Source organism: Xiphophorus maculatus, chromosome 13, assembly GCF_002775205.1.
Source record: "Xiphophorus maculatus strain JP 163 A chromosome 13, X_maculatus-5.0-male, whole genome shotgun sequence".
Taxonomy (NCBI): domain Eukaryota; kingdom Metazoa; phylum Chordata; class Actinopteri; order Cyprinodontiformes; family Poeciliidae; genus Xiphophorus; species Xiphophorus maculatus.
The window spans coordinates 14,166,427-14,184,422 of NC_036455.1; the positions used below are offsets into that span (position 1 = coordinate 14,166,427).

Consider the following 17,996-nt stretch of genomic DNA (forward strand, 5'->3'; position numbering starts at 1 on the left):
AGTTTTTGGTGGAAATTTACTATTATTTACTCCTATTTTTTCTATCGACTGTCGCCCTAATACACCGTCGTATTTTTCTGAAATTTATGATTTTTTTCCCTTTATTTTTCACTGAAATTCTCCTGATTCGGATCTTTGTTTCCGGTTCGGACTTGCAGAACTCCTCCGGTGCAATAAGGTTTCCCGCACTGAAACGGTTTATAATGGCTGACCGCCGTCTCCTGATTGGTCGTCTTTATCAAAGTGCCTGATTGGGTTAGAAGGTGATCAGCTGGTACTAAAGGGAACATTTTAATTGGACGGATTCTGCCCGACTTCCAGGACTGCAGATGCTTATAATTTTATTGTTGTTTTGCGAATTAATCACCAAACTTTAGATCTATGATGCCAAACTGGTCGGTGTTTGTCTGCGGCGGTTTTATTTCCTGTTGTCGCGTTTTAGCCTCAAACCGGACTTTCTGACGGAGCAGCAGCGTCTCGTTATGCAATAAGGATGAGATTTGTGCGGCTTCCTGCCGCAGTGCCGCTGAGCCTCTGGACTTTAACCCAAACGAAGCCACCGGGGCTTCCCCACTCGGACCAAACCGCCGTGCCTGCTCGCCGCGCCCATCAGTCTGCTCGCGTCCGCTTTTACTTGAAGAATATTTGAAGTCGGTACCAACGTATTGGACCGGTTGGGACTGAAACGGACCTCCAGAACCCGCAGGCAGGACGTTGTCTCACAGATGCCTTTAATCTCCTTCAGTTTAAGCATTTTGAATCCGTATGAAGATATATTTATAATTGAAATATGAACTAAATGCACGTTTAGACACTTTCTATTTAAAAAATAAAATAAAGGAGTTTATGATATGAATGTTTAGAAATCAAGAGGTTTAAAATTTTATCAACCTGTCAGATAAAAAAGCTGAAATATTTAAGTTTGTCGGTAGAAAAATGGCTAAAAACTTTTAGTATTTTAGATCTAGACCTGATTGGACGATCACAGAATAAACTGTCCAATCAGATGATGGATGGTTTGATTTTTTATAAAACAGGAAGAAATTCTGGAACATTCTGGTTCAGTTGCTTCTTTTTAACGCAAACTTCTCCAAACTTTTTTTTATGTCCCTTCCAGGACCTGCAGCTGTGTTTCTGAAACAGCACAGTTGTGATTGGACAGTTTGAATCCCCACCGTCCAATCAGGTTAGGGTATGATAGAAGGGCTTCGAACTGAGAGTTTTAGGTTCGTACGTTTTGGTAAAATAGATTTTTTGTTTTTAAATAAAATATTCAAGTTGACTTTATCAAAAAGGGATGAGCAGACATTTAAAAAGTTTTAAAAAGTTTAAAAAAACAAACTGAAACAATTGAATGTTTTTATTTTTTAGTGATGATACGGAACTCCCTTAATGACGACGTCTTGCGTTCTTATTCTCTATAAATGACAACTACGACTTTGAAAAAATGACCGGCTCGTATTTTAACCCTTTCATGCAAGAATTATGATCCGTTGTGTCAGGATTTTTTCCCCAATTTTCTTAAGGCATGAAAAAGTAGAAAAAGAAATGTTTTTCTTTTTTTAGGTGATCTATTGTAATTTTCTCCAAATACAAAGTTATTTTAAAAATACATCAGTAGTATTGTTCTTCAGGGGTTATCTGATGTGTCAATATTTTATTTTACCTGCAAGAGTCGTCTACAGTAGAAGGAGGGATCAGGTCGGTCGGCCATATTGGATTTAACAAAAATAATTTCTTGCATTTGCAGCTGATGGCCAGTAGTTGATGGTGTATTTTATGATGCATTAGTGTAATACTTCAGTGGTCTGTGTGCATTTATAACATAAAAATCCACAAGAAGCACAAGAAAATGGCTTTCAGACAGCTGTCCACTGTAGTGACCACTATGCATGAAAGGGTTAATATATTTTAAGACGATAATAAAATGTTTTATTTGCTAATTTCTGAAACTAATCCAATGTATAAAACACTCGTTTATCCATTTTATTTGCAGTTCGGTTACGTATTATTTCATCTAGCTTGTAAAATTTAAGTGGTGCTTATTAAAAATTAAAATCTGCTTCAGTTTCAAACTCCAGAACCAGAAAATGGATCATTTCTTCACCAGGACGTTTTCCTCAGTGGTTCTGTTGTGATTAGAGAGGGGAGGTTCTAAAGTTTACCGTCGGACCCGAGTGACCGTTCCGGACTTGTGCCTTTTGCTGATGGTGCTGATGAAGTTCTGGTTCTGTGACCCTGCTGTAACGTGTGTCCATGTTGTAATATTTGTGTGATGCCAAGTAAATAAAAAAAAAACATTATGCAGAACTTGAAGGGTCGAAGCGGACCGGACCAAAAAAAAGAAAAAATCACAAAAAAAGATGATTGTGGAACCTTGAGCGGAACCGGTACCGGTTTGGATGTCATGTAGCATTATTTATTTCATGGTTTCTGTGCGTGGGCTGCAGCGCCCCCTGGTGTCATTTCCTCTTTTTATGTTTTTAATTAACAGCAATAACGGGTCAGAACTCTGCAGGGGGCGGTCGGACTCGGTTTCTACATGAAGGAATAAATCTCTGCAGGCTGCACTTAAAAACAAACATGTTTGGGTTTCTCTATATATTTATGTTGTATCCTGATACTGTAAAACTGGATGTTTTACCTCCTGGTCTGATTTTATTTGTGCTATTTAATTTTTTTCGAATAAAGAGATTCAAACAAGTTGTGAATTTCTTGGGACTTTTTTGACAGATCAACAGAGAGCAGAAGAAAAATGTTTCTTTAGCTTTATTTACAAATAAAAATCTGAAATGTGTGGCATGCATTTATATGTAGGTTTTCTGTAGGTAATCCTTTCATGTCTGAAGGTGTGGAACCAGATAGCCGTTCAAACATCACAGGAAGTGAGTCACAGTTTCAAATTAAAGCAAAGTGTTTTATGGGAGCGAATGAAAAGCACAGGATGTTTTATGAACTGGCAGGCAGAGTCAACATGGAGGCGACGCGTTCAGATGTAAACGCCTGAAGGTTCCTCAAACACTGACCCGGGATCAGATTGCAGCTGCTTACTGTCAGGAAGTGGCAGGTGGTGTGAGGGTAAACACGGCGTCCATGTTTATTGTCCTGACGGGATTCAATTAGAGCTGGGGAAGGTTCTGGCAGCTGGTTCTGGATCCAGAACCAATCACTGCTGCTCCCTGAGGAGCTTAAAATCCAACTCAGAACCGCAGCAGCGGGAGAAGGAACAAATGTTTCTGTTTTGTTTCCCGATCAAACCGAGTTTACTGGACTATCAGGTGGAAAAACAACCTCAATGTGAAACTGAAATTTCAGATTCTAGAGTTTTTTTCCATCTTTACCTTCTGTCCCTGTTTGGTGCAGATGACAAGAATATGGAATCATATTTGAATTATCAGTCACACGACAACTCAAATATGACCAGATGTTGCATTTATTCAATTTATGTGTTTATTGTTAAACTTTATGGCACCAATTTAGCTTCATACATTTTGTCTTTATTTTCATCTGGAGCTTTTCTGAATCAAGGTTTATAACTGATAGAGTTAAACACAAACACATCGGATACACTTTTTATAAGGAACAAAATCAGGCTGCACAATATATCACAATGGCCAATATGCATATTGTGGTGTCAGCTAATCATGGAAGGACCTGTAGGCTCTTCGCTTGTATTTTAATTGAGCATAAAGACTTTTTAGATGAGGAGGAGATGAATCTTTAAAAACTAACATCGCCCAGAAACAGCTTGATGGAAATGTCCAGGTTTCAGCAGAAATGTATTTAAACTGGTGGTGGAAATTGATTACAATTTTTAATCAAGTTAAATTAAGGATTTGTAATGGCAATTAATCAAAAATCATATATTGAAAAAATAAGCAACATTTACTAAATAATAACTCAACAAAGATATTTATAGTTTTTAATCTGTTCTATCCACTCAACTTCCCAGAGTTTCAGGAAGTCCTGATCATTCATGGACCTTCAATGGCCTCTGACATTAGCATTAGCAACATGTTTAGCATTCAGATGCTATTTTAGGCTTTGCTGACAGGCTAACTACTTTTAGCATAACTTGAACACAACAATTTTCTTTCCCAGCGTCCAATCAAATCGTCTTAGAAACGGAAATTAAACCCCAGTCGGCTGAGAGAAGCAACTTCCGTTGCTATTTTTAGCGGCTGTACGTCACATTTATGGGCGCCCCAGAAACGCGTGAATACAAAGGTTCCAGCCCGGAACTTTTGTAATTATAAAAGAGCGATTAATTGTGTTACATAAATCGATGTAATTAATTAATCGAAATGCTAAATTAAAACGTTAAACCACCAGAGTTTTCCGATCAGTTCCACAGAACAGAATCATCTCACGGTCTAATAACAGCTGGCAGAACATCTTCCGCCTGATGGCGGGTTCTTCAGGGCGGAACTTCTTCCCGGAACCGTTCCCCACTCTGCGGTTTGCGTTGCGGAGGCCCTCCACACCCCAGGATGTGCATCTTAGCCGTGACCCTCCGGAAGCAGCGGTTTATAGCGCCGCGGACCGCCGCTGACGACAGGTAGAAGATAAACGGGTCCAGACAGGCGTTGAGGGTGCTGGATATCAGCGCCAGGTTCCGCCACTCCTGGCTATCGCCGTGGACGAATCCCACCACGTGGGAGGCGTTGTACGGCCCGAAGCAGATGGTGAACACCACCAGCGTCCCGAAGGCCAGGCCGATGCACCGCAGCCGCCGCCGCCGGCTGATGTTGGGCAGGCGGGAGAGGATGAGGATGAAGTTGACGTAGCAGAAGCAGCTGATGATGAAGGGGACGCAGAAGAGCACGAGGAAGAGCTCCAGGCGCACGCGCAGCAGGATGCTGAGGTCGGCCTCTGAGAAGTCCAGGTAGCAGGTGGTGGGGGGGCTGGCGTTGCCGCCGTAGTTCCACTGGGAGTACGGCATGACGTAGACGATGCTGAGGTTGCATGACGTCACCAGCCAGAAGGTGAAGCAGGCCCAGACGGCGTAGCGCGGCCGGCGGCACACGGCGTACCTGAGCGGGAAGGCCACGCCCAGGTAGCGCTCCACGCTGACGGCGGTGAGCAGCAGCGTGCTGTTGTAGATGGTGACGTAGAAGATGAAGCCGGTGAGCGGGCACAGCGAGTAGGGCAGCAGCCACTTCAAGCCGTCGTAGGCCTCCTTCATTTTGAAGGGCAGGAAGGCCAGAAAGATCAGGTCGGAGATGGTGAGGTTGAGGAGGAGGACGTCGATGGGCGCCGCCTTGCGACACATCTTCCGGCAGAGGGTGATGAAGGACAGGATGTTGGCGGGAACCCCCATCAGGAAGGTGAGGATGTAGACGGAGAGCAACAGGTGGTTGTACAACATGGCGGCCGATCAGATCTAGAAGCTGAAAAAGAGACAAAATATACAGACATGATCATTTAGCATCGTGTTTTTCAACATATGGTCCGCCAGGGGGCGCTGTGAGAGCCTCGGAGAAAAATGTCAAAAATAAAAAAACCTTTAATCTCGTACATTTTTTGATCTTAAAATTTTCATCATAATCTTAGTTTTGTTTTTTCAATATTTTGTTTAATGAAGCATTAATTAAAATAATGTTATTTGTTGAAAAATTATCTCGGCACGTCAATATTGTTTAGAACAGTTTTTAAAATTAGTTATTGTGACACAAAATGTTCAGTCGACCAAACGGGTCAGAAGCTTCCTGGTTCTCCTGCTTTCATTGGTTGTAATTTGGAGAAATATTAATGTTTCATTTAGAAAAGGTAAAACTTTGGTCAAAATAAAACCCTCCATTGCTCTCTTCCAAACAGACTCAAATCTGTGCTGGACTTCTAGTTTTCACAAGAAAGTTCAGAAGAACTGAAACCAGACATAGAGGAGAGATTTCTCTTCAACTCCTCGTCTTTTTCAGCTTCACTCCTTAAAACAGCCAGGTGTTGCAGCTCAGTCATAAAACAAGAAGAAATGCTCAGGATGTTTTTACCTGGGTCAGGGTTGAAGATCCAAATTCTCCATCCCTTCGTTCGCCGTCTTCAGCTTCAGGAGTCCGAGTGTTTCATCGAAACGCAAGACGCTGCTTAATATGCTTCAACTGCGGAAATTTAATAAACTTCAGGATGCAGTTTGTTCTCTAAACATGGTCTCCCAGCAACCGAGGCGAGGACAGGCGTGACGCAGTTCATCATAGGATGTGGTCGTGTGAAAGTGACTGGGAGATGGAGAGGAGGCAACTTTGGTGACCACTAGGGGGCAAACTTCTCAGGTTACACCTACAGCTGCAGTCAATATTGGCTGGAAATCACTGTTTGCACATGTGGGTCCAGTTTGGGTTAACTGTCTAAACTACTGAACTGCAATATAAAATGCATTTGCTGATGTATTTTTAATTTTTTTTATTTTGTACTTTTATTGCTTCAAAATATTTTGAAATCTTTGGTAGAAACCAAGCAAATCTGGCCTAAATATAAAAAACTAATTAAACTGAGCCAAACTAAAAAAAGAAGGATTATCTTAATTGCTCAAAATTAAAAGATTAGGCAAATGATGGGAAAATTAGATAAACCAAATGAGGGTAACTAAGCATTTAGCTCCAAATTACATATTTAGTTTGCAAGCAAAATGTCAACAAACTACGTTTTCAGTTTCCAGGCTAAATGTTTAGCTCCAAATTAAATATTTAGTTAGCATGCTAAATATTTAGCTTTGAGCTAGCTAGATATTTAGCAAGCTCAGAAACAAAGATAAAAAAGATTAACCAAGCCTAGAAAAACTAAGATAAAATGAACTAAGCAAAAAGAAAAGGCTAAATTACAAAGTTTAGCTCATTTTGTAAGGATTTGGGTTTTGTTTATGTTGATTTGAGTTTTTCTGTGTGTTTATTTTGGGTTTCACAGAGACTCGTGTTGTCCTGTCTACCCCTTGATTGTTCCCCGGTGTGTTTCGTTCTGTTTACCCTTTGTGTATTTAATACCACCTGTGTCTCTGTGTCTCGGTCGGGTCGAGTCGTACCAGTCGTACCAGTCTGTCAGTTCCGTCGTGTCACATTTGATTTTTCCAGTCGCTACCAGTTCTGAGCCTTAGCTTTCTGCTCATCTGTGCTGCCTGGACTTTTGTATTATTTTGTGCCTTTTTTCATCATTAAATCATCCTTATTTCACTTTCAGCCTGGGTCCTCCGTGTTTTCCTCACCACCTCTACAACCGCACTTCATGACAGAAGGACCCGACCAACGTAACTAAGGTGAGGAATGCAAAAAAGGAAAGAACATCAACATGGACTCTACACGTTGGTGATGGGCTTCCAGGCAGGCGGCACGGCTGGTGGCATTTTCCGCCCCTATAATTGGGCGTCTTGAGCCCCCGAGTGCCTCCTCGTCACCCCTAGTTCCACCAGAGACTCCTCGTCGCCCCCCAGTGGTCCCAGAGACTCCTCGTCGCCATCTGTCAGACCCCTGCTCCTCCGTCGACGCCCCCGAGGCCCGAGCTCTTCATGACACATTTACTTTATAAAACTAAAGTAAATGAGCTAAGCTACAGTATCAGCTAAATAATCAAAGATAAAATATTATCGATTATACCTAGAAAAAGTAAGAACGTGAAATTATGTTAATCAACAAAATAAACTAAATTATGTCACAATACAGCAAATTAAATAAAAATAAGCTAGTATAAACTAAGTTTAAAAAATAAACTAATGGGATGTTAAAGTAAACTAAACGCTAATCAGTCAAAACAGGTAAGAAACAAATTTTATTACGATCTTTGGATCAAAGTTAGTGAGACTAAAGCTCTACATAATAAGCAAAGCAATATGTAGGATAATTTAAAATAGAAAGAAAGAAAGTATAGAAAACTAAAGTAAAATTAAACAAAGTCAACTTTGACAAAACAATGCTAAGCTATTGCACACAAAATGAAATAAAGTGAACTAAGTTCAAGTTCAGATAAACTATTATTAAGTAAGATACCGTAATCCTAGAAAACTCAACTCAGCTCAAATAAAACTGAACTAAAGTACAACAATCTTAGTGTAGATCAAATAAGACAAACCAAGCTAAGATAAAAATGAAATAACACGATAATTAATGCTCAGCTAAAGTAAGACGATATAAACTAATCCAGCATCAGCTTTTATTTGGATCACAAAGAAGACAACACATATAAAAGAGTTAATTTCATTTAATTCAGTTAATTTTTAATGCATCAGTGGTAAAAATAAAGCATTAAGGGGCTGTACAGAAAACATCCAGTTCAAGTAAAAAAGGTTTTAAAAATCCTTCCTGTTTACTCTGGGAATCCAACAATAGTCCAAACACAAACAAGGTTTCTGAGAAAAACTTTGTCTAATGATTGAGAAACATTTATTTTTATATTAATGGAACTAATTGGTTTTAGACATTAAATTGTAGTTAAATCTTTGAAATTTGACTTAATTAAGGTTGTTTTATTAGATCAGTTATAAAAGAGAAATGAATATTTCAGTAACTGCTAGTTGGACGACAAACAGATCAGTTTCCCTCATGATCAAATGACGCCACTGCTTTAAAAAAAGACTTCAAGTAAGTAGAAATTCAACTTTAAATCCATCCTAAAGATACGTTCCTGAGGAATAATAGTTTGTTGCTCTCAGGGAATAAAAGAGTCATGGTAAAAACGTTGACATGAGGAAAACTGGTGAATTCATGAGTCCTCACTGTCATGTTCACTAGTTTCTTTCATCCACAGAAACATTTGGTTGAAAGCTACAAGAAACATGACTGGGAACAATAAAGTTCCCAAATCTGTGCTGGTTCAGACATGGATATGAAAGATGGTGGATTTGTTTGGTTCGCCGTCGCATCCTTGACTTTCTCTCGTCACCTCGGCCTCCGCCCGCATCTTGGCAGATGTTATGGGTGGAACCTTGGTATTTGCAAACCCGCTGGTGGCTTTCGCTTGATGTCGACACCCATCGCTCCACCTGAAGTGACTCTGCCGGCCACAGATTCTTCCCAGGAAGCCCCTCGACACACCAGGTGAAAGCATCAGCATCACCACTGGCTCCAGGAAGACATTGCAGGAGCTCGTCAGCATTGCTGTTGTCCTCCATTTAACGCTTTCCTGCTGAACAAATCCTACGATGTGCGAGGAGTTGTAGGGGGCGTAGCAGATCACAAATACGGCCAATGTGGACAGGGCCACTACCAGGACTCTTCTCTTGCCCAAAGGAGGCAAATTTGAGCGCCACACCAGAGTGACGCAGCGCAGCGTGCAAAAGGAAGTGACAATCAGAGGCAAAATGAACAAGACGAGGGCCATCTCCAAGCGAAGAGGAAGCAGGATCTTCAGCTGCGTCGCGTTGAAATATTCGTAACAGGTAGAGACTTCATCCTGGACACCGATGAAATAAGCCCCGCCTTCAGCCATCAGGCCAATCCCAAGGTGTACCATCACCAATGCCCACAAGGCGACGCAGATGTAGCAGGACAGTCTGGCACGGCGGTATATCTTGTAGATGATGGGGTAAGCGATGCTGAGGTATCGCCCAATCGTGACAGCAGTGATGAAGAGGCAGCTGACATACAGAGAGGAGTAGAGGAAGAAGCTGTAAACCGGGCATAAGGGTGGTGGCAGCCTCCAGTCCTTCAGTACCGTCTCTAGAACCTTTATGGGCATCCAGGCTATGAGTGCCAAGTTGGCCAGACACAGGTTAAGGGCGTAGACCACGTTGGGCGTGGCACCGTGTTTGCGAGCCTTACGGATGTACACGAAGAAGACGAGCAGGTTGGCAGGAAGTCCCAGGAGGAAGGTGAAGCTGTAAACTGAAAGAGCAACGCAGTCTAAGACTGTAAGATCCATCGCTTTAGACGAGTCTGCTGAAGAACCAAGATTTCTCTCGGTTTACCATGACCGATCAAACAGGAGCATCTAAGCCAAGCAGACCACCTGGACATCCATCCTGGTGTCGTCTCCGCTCACATTCTGCTGGTCAGCGATGGAGGGCGGGCCGAGCTCTTCCTCCATGGTGCACACTCAACTCTGACGCAGAAGTAAAAGCTCCACAGTCGGGTGACAACAGCAACAAAGGAGGCGGTGGCCACAAAGTGGGCGCGTTGGGGGCGAGGTGCACACGACATGATGACAGATAAGGAGACGCAGCCACTCAGGCAGAAGTATGGCGCATTTACCCCACACCAGCCTGCCTTAATCACCCTCTCAACAAAGGCCAACAGACAGGTAGCATCTGGGCCCTTAAGTGAAATGATTCAGAATAATCTGAGCGGTTAGGAAACCCATGCTGTCAGAGTGGCCTGGAGGGCCGGGCAGTAAAGCAGTAAACGTGGTCTCAGTGATGGTCGATGACAGGAGGTTGGCCCCTTGGACAGAGAGACGTGTTTGTGGCGCAAAGTTGCTCTAACAGTTTTATGACGGAGAGAAAGTTCCTGTGACGGTCACGTTGGAAGCTTTTGGTAAAGAAAATGGAGCAGAAAATCTCTGAGGCCTTTTATTAGAGGGAACCTGAGATACCAGGAAATGTTTTTCCCTGAAAGCAATCACAACAGGAGGTGTTTGCTAGAGAACCGAGCCGGCCTCCTGACAGGACTCCAGACTAATGGTTGCTTTAATGTTGGTTGGGTTCAGCAGATTGGTTCTCGGTATGGTTCCCTTTCTTCTAATGGTTACAATCAATTGCAACATCTCCTATTCCTCTCCCTGATCATCTCTGAGGAACAGATCAATTTAAGCTCCCAAACACAAGCAAAAATGATTTTTGGGGATTAAACAGAACAAATTTCCTTGCTTCACTATTTTCAATGATCTTCACCCTACAGATGGACAACAATGCCTCCCTGATGCAGACGCAGGTGAGATTTATGGGATTTATTGAGGTGATGACCATGTTTACCACATTATTTATCTGGAGCAGAGTCAAAGTTCACCTTCTTATCGCAGGCTTTATGCCTCTATCAGCGACAGTCGAACACTATGACAAAGCCAAACAGAACGGTTGACAAGACAGAGTGAGCGTGCTCAACTCTGAATTTTAAATAAACATACGCGGTGGAATAAATCTGAGAAAAATAAGGCAATTGAATCACTTCTTAGAGAATATTTATAGAATAATCAAAAATGTCCAAAACCTCCAGTTTGTCACATGTTGATGCTTTTCCTTTCAATTGGCAATATCTTCCTGATCAATGGTTCTCCAGGCTTCTGAAAGGACTTTCAATGTTTTTCAAAATGTTCTGAAATATGTTATGGTATGTAAGCATGGTACAAAACATTAAATAACTGATATGAAAGCCTGGTCCATGTCTACCAATGACCTGAAACTTGCCACAATGTCCAGGGTGGATTTCTGGATCTTGCAGGATATTTTCACACAATTTCTAGGGAACATTTCTTAGTAGATTCAATGAAAAATCCTTCTTCGAACCATCATCTCCAGAGGTTCCACATGTCGATCTAACCCTGTTTCTCCTGAAATCTACAATCTTTCTACAATCCGTCTTTTGTTTCCTTCACATACAAGACGAGACGACTGTTCCTTTAGTTTATTGGTGATCCAGAGTTTGTCCTTAGGGAAGCACTGTTCTGGTGGGGATGGTGTTGTCCACACAGAAGTTTATAACGTCAGTCACACACTCAGTCATGACATTGATGTCGTTTCCATGTGGCTGGCAAAGAGCAATCCAGTCTGTTGCCTCGTCCCTTCAGGGCTTCTTCACCTTCCTATAGGCACTTTGTTGCAGCCATTTTCTTTAGTCTCTGCACAAGTTCTTTATAATCTGAGCACAGAAAAACAAGGTTGTGATCTGATTTTCCCAGAAAAGGTCTTCATTATGAGATGTATGAACCCTTGATATTAGTGTAAAACAGATCTCTGTTGGAAAATAATATGAACGGAGACGTACTGCCAAGAGGTCAGTGTCTGGACAGGGAGATGACACTTCACAGAAACACGTCCTGGTGACACCATTTGTTGTTGATTAGCACCTTTAATCCACCTCCTTCTCTTTTCCTGCTCTGTAAATCTCTGTGGAAAGCTGCCAGAGACGTTTGAGTCTGGGATGTGACGCTGCAGCCGTTTCTCAGTAAAACACACTGCACTGCATTTCCTATACTCTGAGTCCTTGTCAGGGCTTCATCCATCTTGTTAGCCAACAGTCTCAGGTTGCCCATTGCGATGGATGATAGAGATGATTTGAACTTCCTCCTCCTCTCTCTCCTCTTTGCTCCTGCACTGCATCTGTGACGTCTCCTTTTCTTTCTTTTTTTTCCTCCCCTCCAGGGGGTCTTTTGTGGGCTTTAGTGTCCCTGATATGAAAGTAGGCTGACAGGAAAGGGCAAAGACATGCGGCAAATATCGTCGGGTCCGGGAATCGAACCCGCGACAGCCGCTTCGAGGACTCAAGGCCTCCAAATGTGGGTCACGCTGTCCCCTACGCCACCACAGCACGCCCGACGTCTCCTTTTCAAATCCTCTGGGATTTTGTCTTCAGTTGTGGTATTATTTCAGCTTTTGCCATGTTAATCAGCAGCTCCCGGTTGTAAACCACCTTGTTGCTATGGTTATGCATCAGAACAAATTAGCAAAGTATTATCAAAAATCAATCCAGGTGCACAGCATCCAAAACCAGAAGGAACCATTATCCAAAAAAAAAAAGCAAATTTCAAAAATGGAAAAATAAAAACTGATTGAAAGTAAGAGAGCTACTCCGCCGTGTTGCCAAGCCGACCGGCGCAGATCTGGACTGGAGTGGAGGTGTCTGCTCACTGGGCCAGCAGCTGAAGGTTGCTTCTCCCGCTGGAGTTCACAAGTGGAACCAGCGGCACCGCGGTCCGGCCGGAGCCGGACTGAGATGTGATGCGGGTCCTGCACTGCATGCTGCGCTCTTCCAGAGACAGGGCTTCCTGCTTTCTGGAGAGATCCTGGCACATGCAGCTGTGGTGGAGCGTCATCTTCTGCAGAGAGAGTCTGAGAGGCAAGACGACGCTAACTCAGGTACCGAGGTCCAAAAGCAGCTCTTGTGATACTTATTGGTAAACTTAGAGAATTTGTGCTGCAACACTCATCTACTGGACTCACTGAGCGTCTGACAGCTTCTGCTTCAGGGCCTGGATGGTGGATTCCAGCTGCTGGACCTCAGCAACGAGGCCGTGCTGCACCTGGAAACAAACAGCAGGGAAAGTTTTAGAGGTTTCCCAGAGAGTGGCCAGCGAGCCGGGCTTCACGGACCTCGTCTCGGCACAGATCCATGCCGGACCTGCGGGTCCTGGCCTCCAGCCGGGTGTGAGCCAGCTTCAGGGAGGCCATCTTGGCCTGCAGGTCTGCGTCCAGCCCACGGATGTCGCCCTCCATGGCTGCCATTTCATCCTCAGTCTGAGCAGAAGAACAGGAGCACATCAGGAACATCTGGATGGTTAAAAATGTTACTTTCCTGTTTGCTTTCATACGGTTTTGATTTGCCACTGCAGCTCATCTCTGGCCTGCTCCTCGTGGTGCTTCCGCTTACGGAGAGCGAACTCTGCGGCTCGGCGCTGAGCCTCCAACTCATTCTGGACCTACAAAAAGCAAACAGAACCGTAAATGATCAGAGCACAACCCGTTCTCCTGTTTCACTGTTATCTTTGTGCAGTGACAGTTAAATAAAACTAAGTTATAATCAGTGATCGATTATTTCATTGATGGCCATCTTGAATTTTTCAGCTGGTTTTGATCCTAAAAAGAAACTCCAGGGGCGTGCCGTGGTGGCGGAGGGGTCAGCGCGACCCACATTCAGAGGCAACATGGCCTCGACTCGGCCGTCGCGGGTTCGACTTCCGGACCCGACGACGTTTACCGCATGTCTTCCCCGCTCTCCTTCCCCCTTTCCTGTCAGCCTACTTTGAAAAAGGGACACTAGAGCCACAAAAAGACCCCTTGCGGGGCAAAAAAAAAAGAAATTCCAGGAAGCAGCTATAACAAGTCATGTTCTTCAATCTGCCTGAAAGATTTTACTGAACTATTCAATTATCTGCTGCAGCAGAGTAAATAATCTAACGCTCTGCTTTGTGTCAGTCTGTCACATTAATACACAATCATTTAAACCACAATCAGGTAAACACTTTGTAAATCTGATCTAGTGCTCTCCACTCTGTCTAGAGCGCCCCCTGCTGTGTGTAAGGAGTAAGTTGCTGAACATCAAAATGTTTTCTGCACCAGCTTCAGCCGACTGGAGCGTGTGCATCTCACCCACCTGCGCTCTGCTGAGGCTCATGTTCTCCCTCATTTGCTGGGAAACGAGGACGGCCTCGCGGGCTCGCGCCACGTTATACTGGCTGAACTGGGCCCACTGCTGGGGGGAGGAGGAACTGCAACCATGAGGACATTTCATCAGGTCAGCTTTAGAAATGTTGAACCAGGGAGAGTTCTCAGTGTTAAATGTAAAATGCACAAGCTGCACCAAAGTGCTGTACAGACTTCAATAAGTACACTATTTCTGATAAAAGAACTTACAACAATCACAATAAATCTGAGTTTTAAATGCCGTAGAATAAAAATGGGTCTTAAGAAGCACTTTAAGATCATTTAGGCCTTGAGCAGACCTAAAGTCAAAGGCAGATTATTCCATAAATTTGGAGTCGATACAGAAAAGGCGCAAATCTGAACCGAGGGACGTTTTCATCGCTTGACCTTAAAGATCTGGCTGGAGAATGTAGATGGTAACGTATCTTTCAAATAAGAAGTGGAGCGAAGTCAATTAAAGTTCTAATAACTGGCAATAAAACTTTGAAATGATTTCATCAGGATGCCAGTAGGAGGTCAACACTGCTGTATGTAGGCCTGTCACCATAACAAATTTCCTGCATGATAAATTGTCCCAGAAGTTATTACAATAAATAATAATGATATTGTTGTTTTGAGACCATTTTCAGGTGACACAGTAATAATGGCCTAATAATACAAGTACACATTTTTCAAGATCAATAAACTTCTAAAGAAAATGTACCTCTGGAACTGGAAGACATTTTTAAATATCCAAAATAAACAACAAATAAAATAAATTATGAAGTCTGTAAACAAAATTGTTCTTAAAAAAAAAAGATTGAGACCAAAATGCCAAGAAAGTTTTTCTTTTTTAGAAAGAGAAAAACAATAAATCATGCAAGTAGGTATGGAGTTAGTTTAAATTTATCATGCAGTGGATTTATTGCTTTCTGCGACAGGATTAGTGCTCTCATTTCGTCTTGAAACTGGAAATTATGCTGATCTAAACCTTTTATGTAAAGAGTTTCATGAATCCAACCAAGTTGCATTAAAAGCCTGAACAACTGTCTCAAAATCCTTCAAACAGCAGCAGAGCTGGAGCTTCAAACGGCCGTCAAGGACAACGCCAAGCTTTTCCACAACCGCCTGGTGAAATGGAGATTAGGGACCAAGAACCGTTTCAGGACTAGCATGACCCTTCTGGTTTACCCTGACGGTATCCGGGTCGGGTTCGTCTTCAGGGAGATGCTCTGTGACTTTATTGTGAGGGACAGGCAGGATGTGTCGATGTCCACAGCTTCCATCTTGTTCTGGAGGTCAGAGGTCAGCTGGTGTCGGATCTCCTGCAGGATGCTGTGCAGCAGAGTGAAGAGAGTCAGTCGGAGGGAGGAGTCGGGTCGGTGGGGCGCTGGATCCTCAGCAGAACTCACCCCAGCTGCTCGAAGGCCTGGTCGACGCTGCGCTGCAGACGCTGCTGCACGCCTTCGATCAGCTCCACCTCCTGCTTCAGCTGCTCCTCCACCGGGTCGCTGACCAGCTCGTAGCCGCGCCGACCCTCCCTCAGCGTCAGGCACTCGTTGGTGACCTCCAGGGGGACGGAGGTGGCGGCCAGGGCCAGCTCGCTCCGCTCTTTGGACTGGAACAGCACAGAAACGCAGAATGATGAGAAACATGTGGGAACAAAACCTGAGAATCGTTTCTGATCCCATCACCAAAGTCAGAGCCTCCATCTCCTCGTCCACTTTCTGTGCGCAGATTTCCAGGACGTCTCTCCACCGGGAAACGTCCCAGATCCGATCGCTGAGCCTGCGAGACGTGTCGCCCTCATCCCACACCGTCTGCACATGCAGAGGAAAAGCGATTCGATCGTTTACTGCAAGAGAAGCTCCATGATTCAACAAAATCCAGCAAATGAACTGCAGCTCTGGCTGCCAGCAGGCCGTCACAGGGTCAAACATGCAGCTTGTTTGGACTCCAGGAGGAACCTGTAGCTCTGACTTGGGAGTAAATTTTTCAAAATGATATTTTCTCAGTGTTATTCATTTACATTAGTTTCAAACTAAATACTTAATTAACAAGCTAAATATTTAACTCTGATTTAAATATTTAGCTCCAAATTAAATATTAGCTTTCTACCTGGATACTAAATATTTAATTATTTAAATAATCAGTTAGCAAGTTACATATTTAGTAGGCTATAAATTTAACTTAACACCTAAAAATTTAGCTTGAACATAAATATTTAACATGCTAACTAAATACAGTATGTAGCTTGAAATTGACATTTATAAATGAATAACAAGGTGAAAAGATGACTGAAAAATCAGCTCCCATATTTTATAGGCTGTCGTCATGAACATGTAAGAGCATAATGTGAGTTTGATGTATTATTAATAAGGTATGACTGGGTTTTGTCTGCATCTTTACAAACTAGACTCCATAAAACTGATCAAAGTAAAAAATACAAAAAGAAATTAACTATATGCTAAATGTTTAAAATGAGCCGAGTCTCCTCAGATGTTCTCGGCAGTCCAGCCTGGACGTCCCACCTTGCAGTGGGTCTCGTTGCGCAGCGTCCGGCCCTCCTGCCGGACCTGCTGGGAAACGTGTCGCTCGTGTTGCGCAGTGGCGGCCAGCTGCTGGTTGTTGCTGAGCCACTCTGACACGCTGTGCCGCAGGCTGGGCTTCCAGGAAAGAGCAGACATCCTGCTGCAGGGTGCGGACTCCAGACCTGGAGAAACCCTGAAATATCAGCATCCTGAAAAACTCTCTGCATGTGGAGCCTTTAGATACTGAAGTTCCTCAATGCAGCCTGTCTGCACCTTCCTTGACATTGTTCCTAAAGGTCTCCACCTCACTACTGCCATTCTGAGAAAACTCTGTCTGTTTTTGTCTGAATGTTTTTATTCTTGTGTTTTTGTGACCTAAATCACTTGAACTACCTTTGTGCTGAAATGTGCTCTACTTAAAGCTGATTAAGATGGCGGTTCTCCAAACCTTTAGTCCGGAGAACCTCTCTCTGTCAAGTTTTTGTTTGGTTGATGACTATAATATTGGTAAAATGTGAATCTGATATGACACAAATATTTTCATCAGCTCTGTTTTGAAGCAGGTTTACTGTGATCAGTAATAGCTGATTTTTCAGCTATTACTTCAGACTCGGAGATAGTAACTATAAATATGAACTGTTACCAGATCCCTTTGGGATCAACAGAGTATTTTTGAATTGAACAAAACAAAATGTTTATTGGATTAGGTTAGTTTTTAAGTTTAAAATTAACTATTTTTCATCTGATCACTTTTTTTACAGCAACTTGTCAATGTAAACTCCAACCATAAACAAAAACTGATTTCTGATGTCCAATCACTAGTACTGTACATGGAGCAAAAAATATCTAAAATATTTCACATAATAAATAAGTTATCAACTTTCTAAAGTCAATTGTACCATCAGAACTTTACCTGTCTGAGTCCAAACCTTCCCCGGAGTTCTACAGTAACACAGAACCTGATTCGGTTCTAAACTTTAACCCAAAAGGCTCATTTTTATGGGTTTTAACTCACCTTCGTTCCAGAAGGTTCTGACCCGTCGTCGGCGCGTTCCGGCGTTTCTATAGCAACGACCGCAGGAGCGGGAGCCGTCTCCAGGCAACGAACCGACACAGAGAGACGCCATGACGCCGCGTAAATTATTTAAATCCGTTTATGAGACCAAAAATCGAGCGACCACAGAATAAAACTCATGTTCGGTCAGTTTGGG

General features: G+C 43.1%; 3 protein-coding genes across 3 annotated transcripts; all 3 read right to left on the reverse strand.

Moving 5' to 3' along the window:
- Positions 1–3,476: 3,476 nt before the first annotated feature.
- Positions 3,477–6,048, reverse strand: LOC102221084 (free fatty acid receptor 3-like). Its single transcript, XM_005811802.2, has 2 exons — positions 5,991–6,048; positions 3,477–5,390 (listed from the first exon to the last, which is right to left on the reverse strand). Exon 2 carries the CDS (start codon positions 5,366–5,368, stop codon positions 4,418–4,420), a length of 951 nt encoding a protein of 316 aa, XP_005811859.1. The 5' UTR covers positions 5,369–5,390; positions 5,991–6,048; the 3' UTR covers positions 3,477–4,417.
- A 2,125-nt stretch (positions 6,049–8,173) lies between these two features.
- Positions 8,174–12,276, reverse strand: LOC102220830 (free fatty acid receptor 3-like). The gene has a single exon (XM_023344961.1). It carries the CDS (start codon positions 9,841–9,843, stop codon positions 8,797–8,799), a length of 1,047 nt encoding a protein of 348 aa, XP_023200729.1. The 5' UTR covers positions 9,844–12,276; the 3' UTR covers positions 8,174–8,796.
- A 136-nt stretch (positions 12,277–12,412) lies between these two features.
- On the reverse strand, positions 12,413–17,836 carry tekt2 (tektin 2). The gene is made up of 10 exons (XM_005811800.2): positions 17,801–17,836; positions 16,786–16,967; positions 15,949–16,074; positions 15,667–15,872; positions 15,446–15,589; positions 14,226–14,340; positions 13,444–13,551; positions 13,226–13,369; positions 13,076–13,155; positions 12,413–12,964 (listed from the first exon to the last, which is right to left on the reverse strand). The coding sequence occupies exons 2-10, from the start codon at positions 16,939–16,941 to the stop codon at positions 12,760–12,762; spliced, it is 1,284 nt and encodes a 427-aa protein (XP_005811857.1). The 5' UTR covers positions 16,942–16,967; positions 17,801–17,836; the 3' UTR covers positions 12,413–12,759.
- Positions 17,837–17,996: the final 160 nt, after the last annotated feature.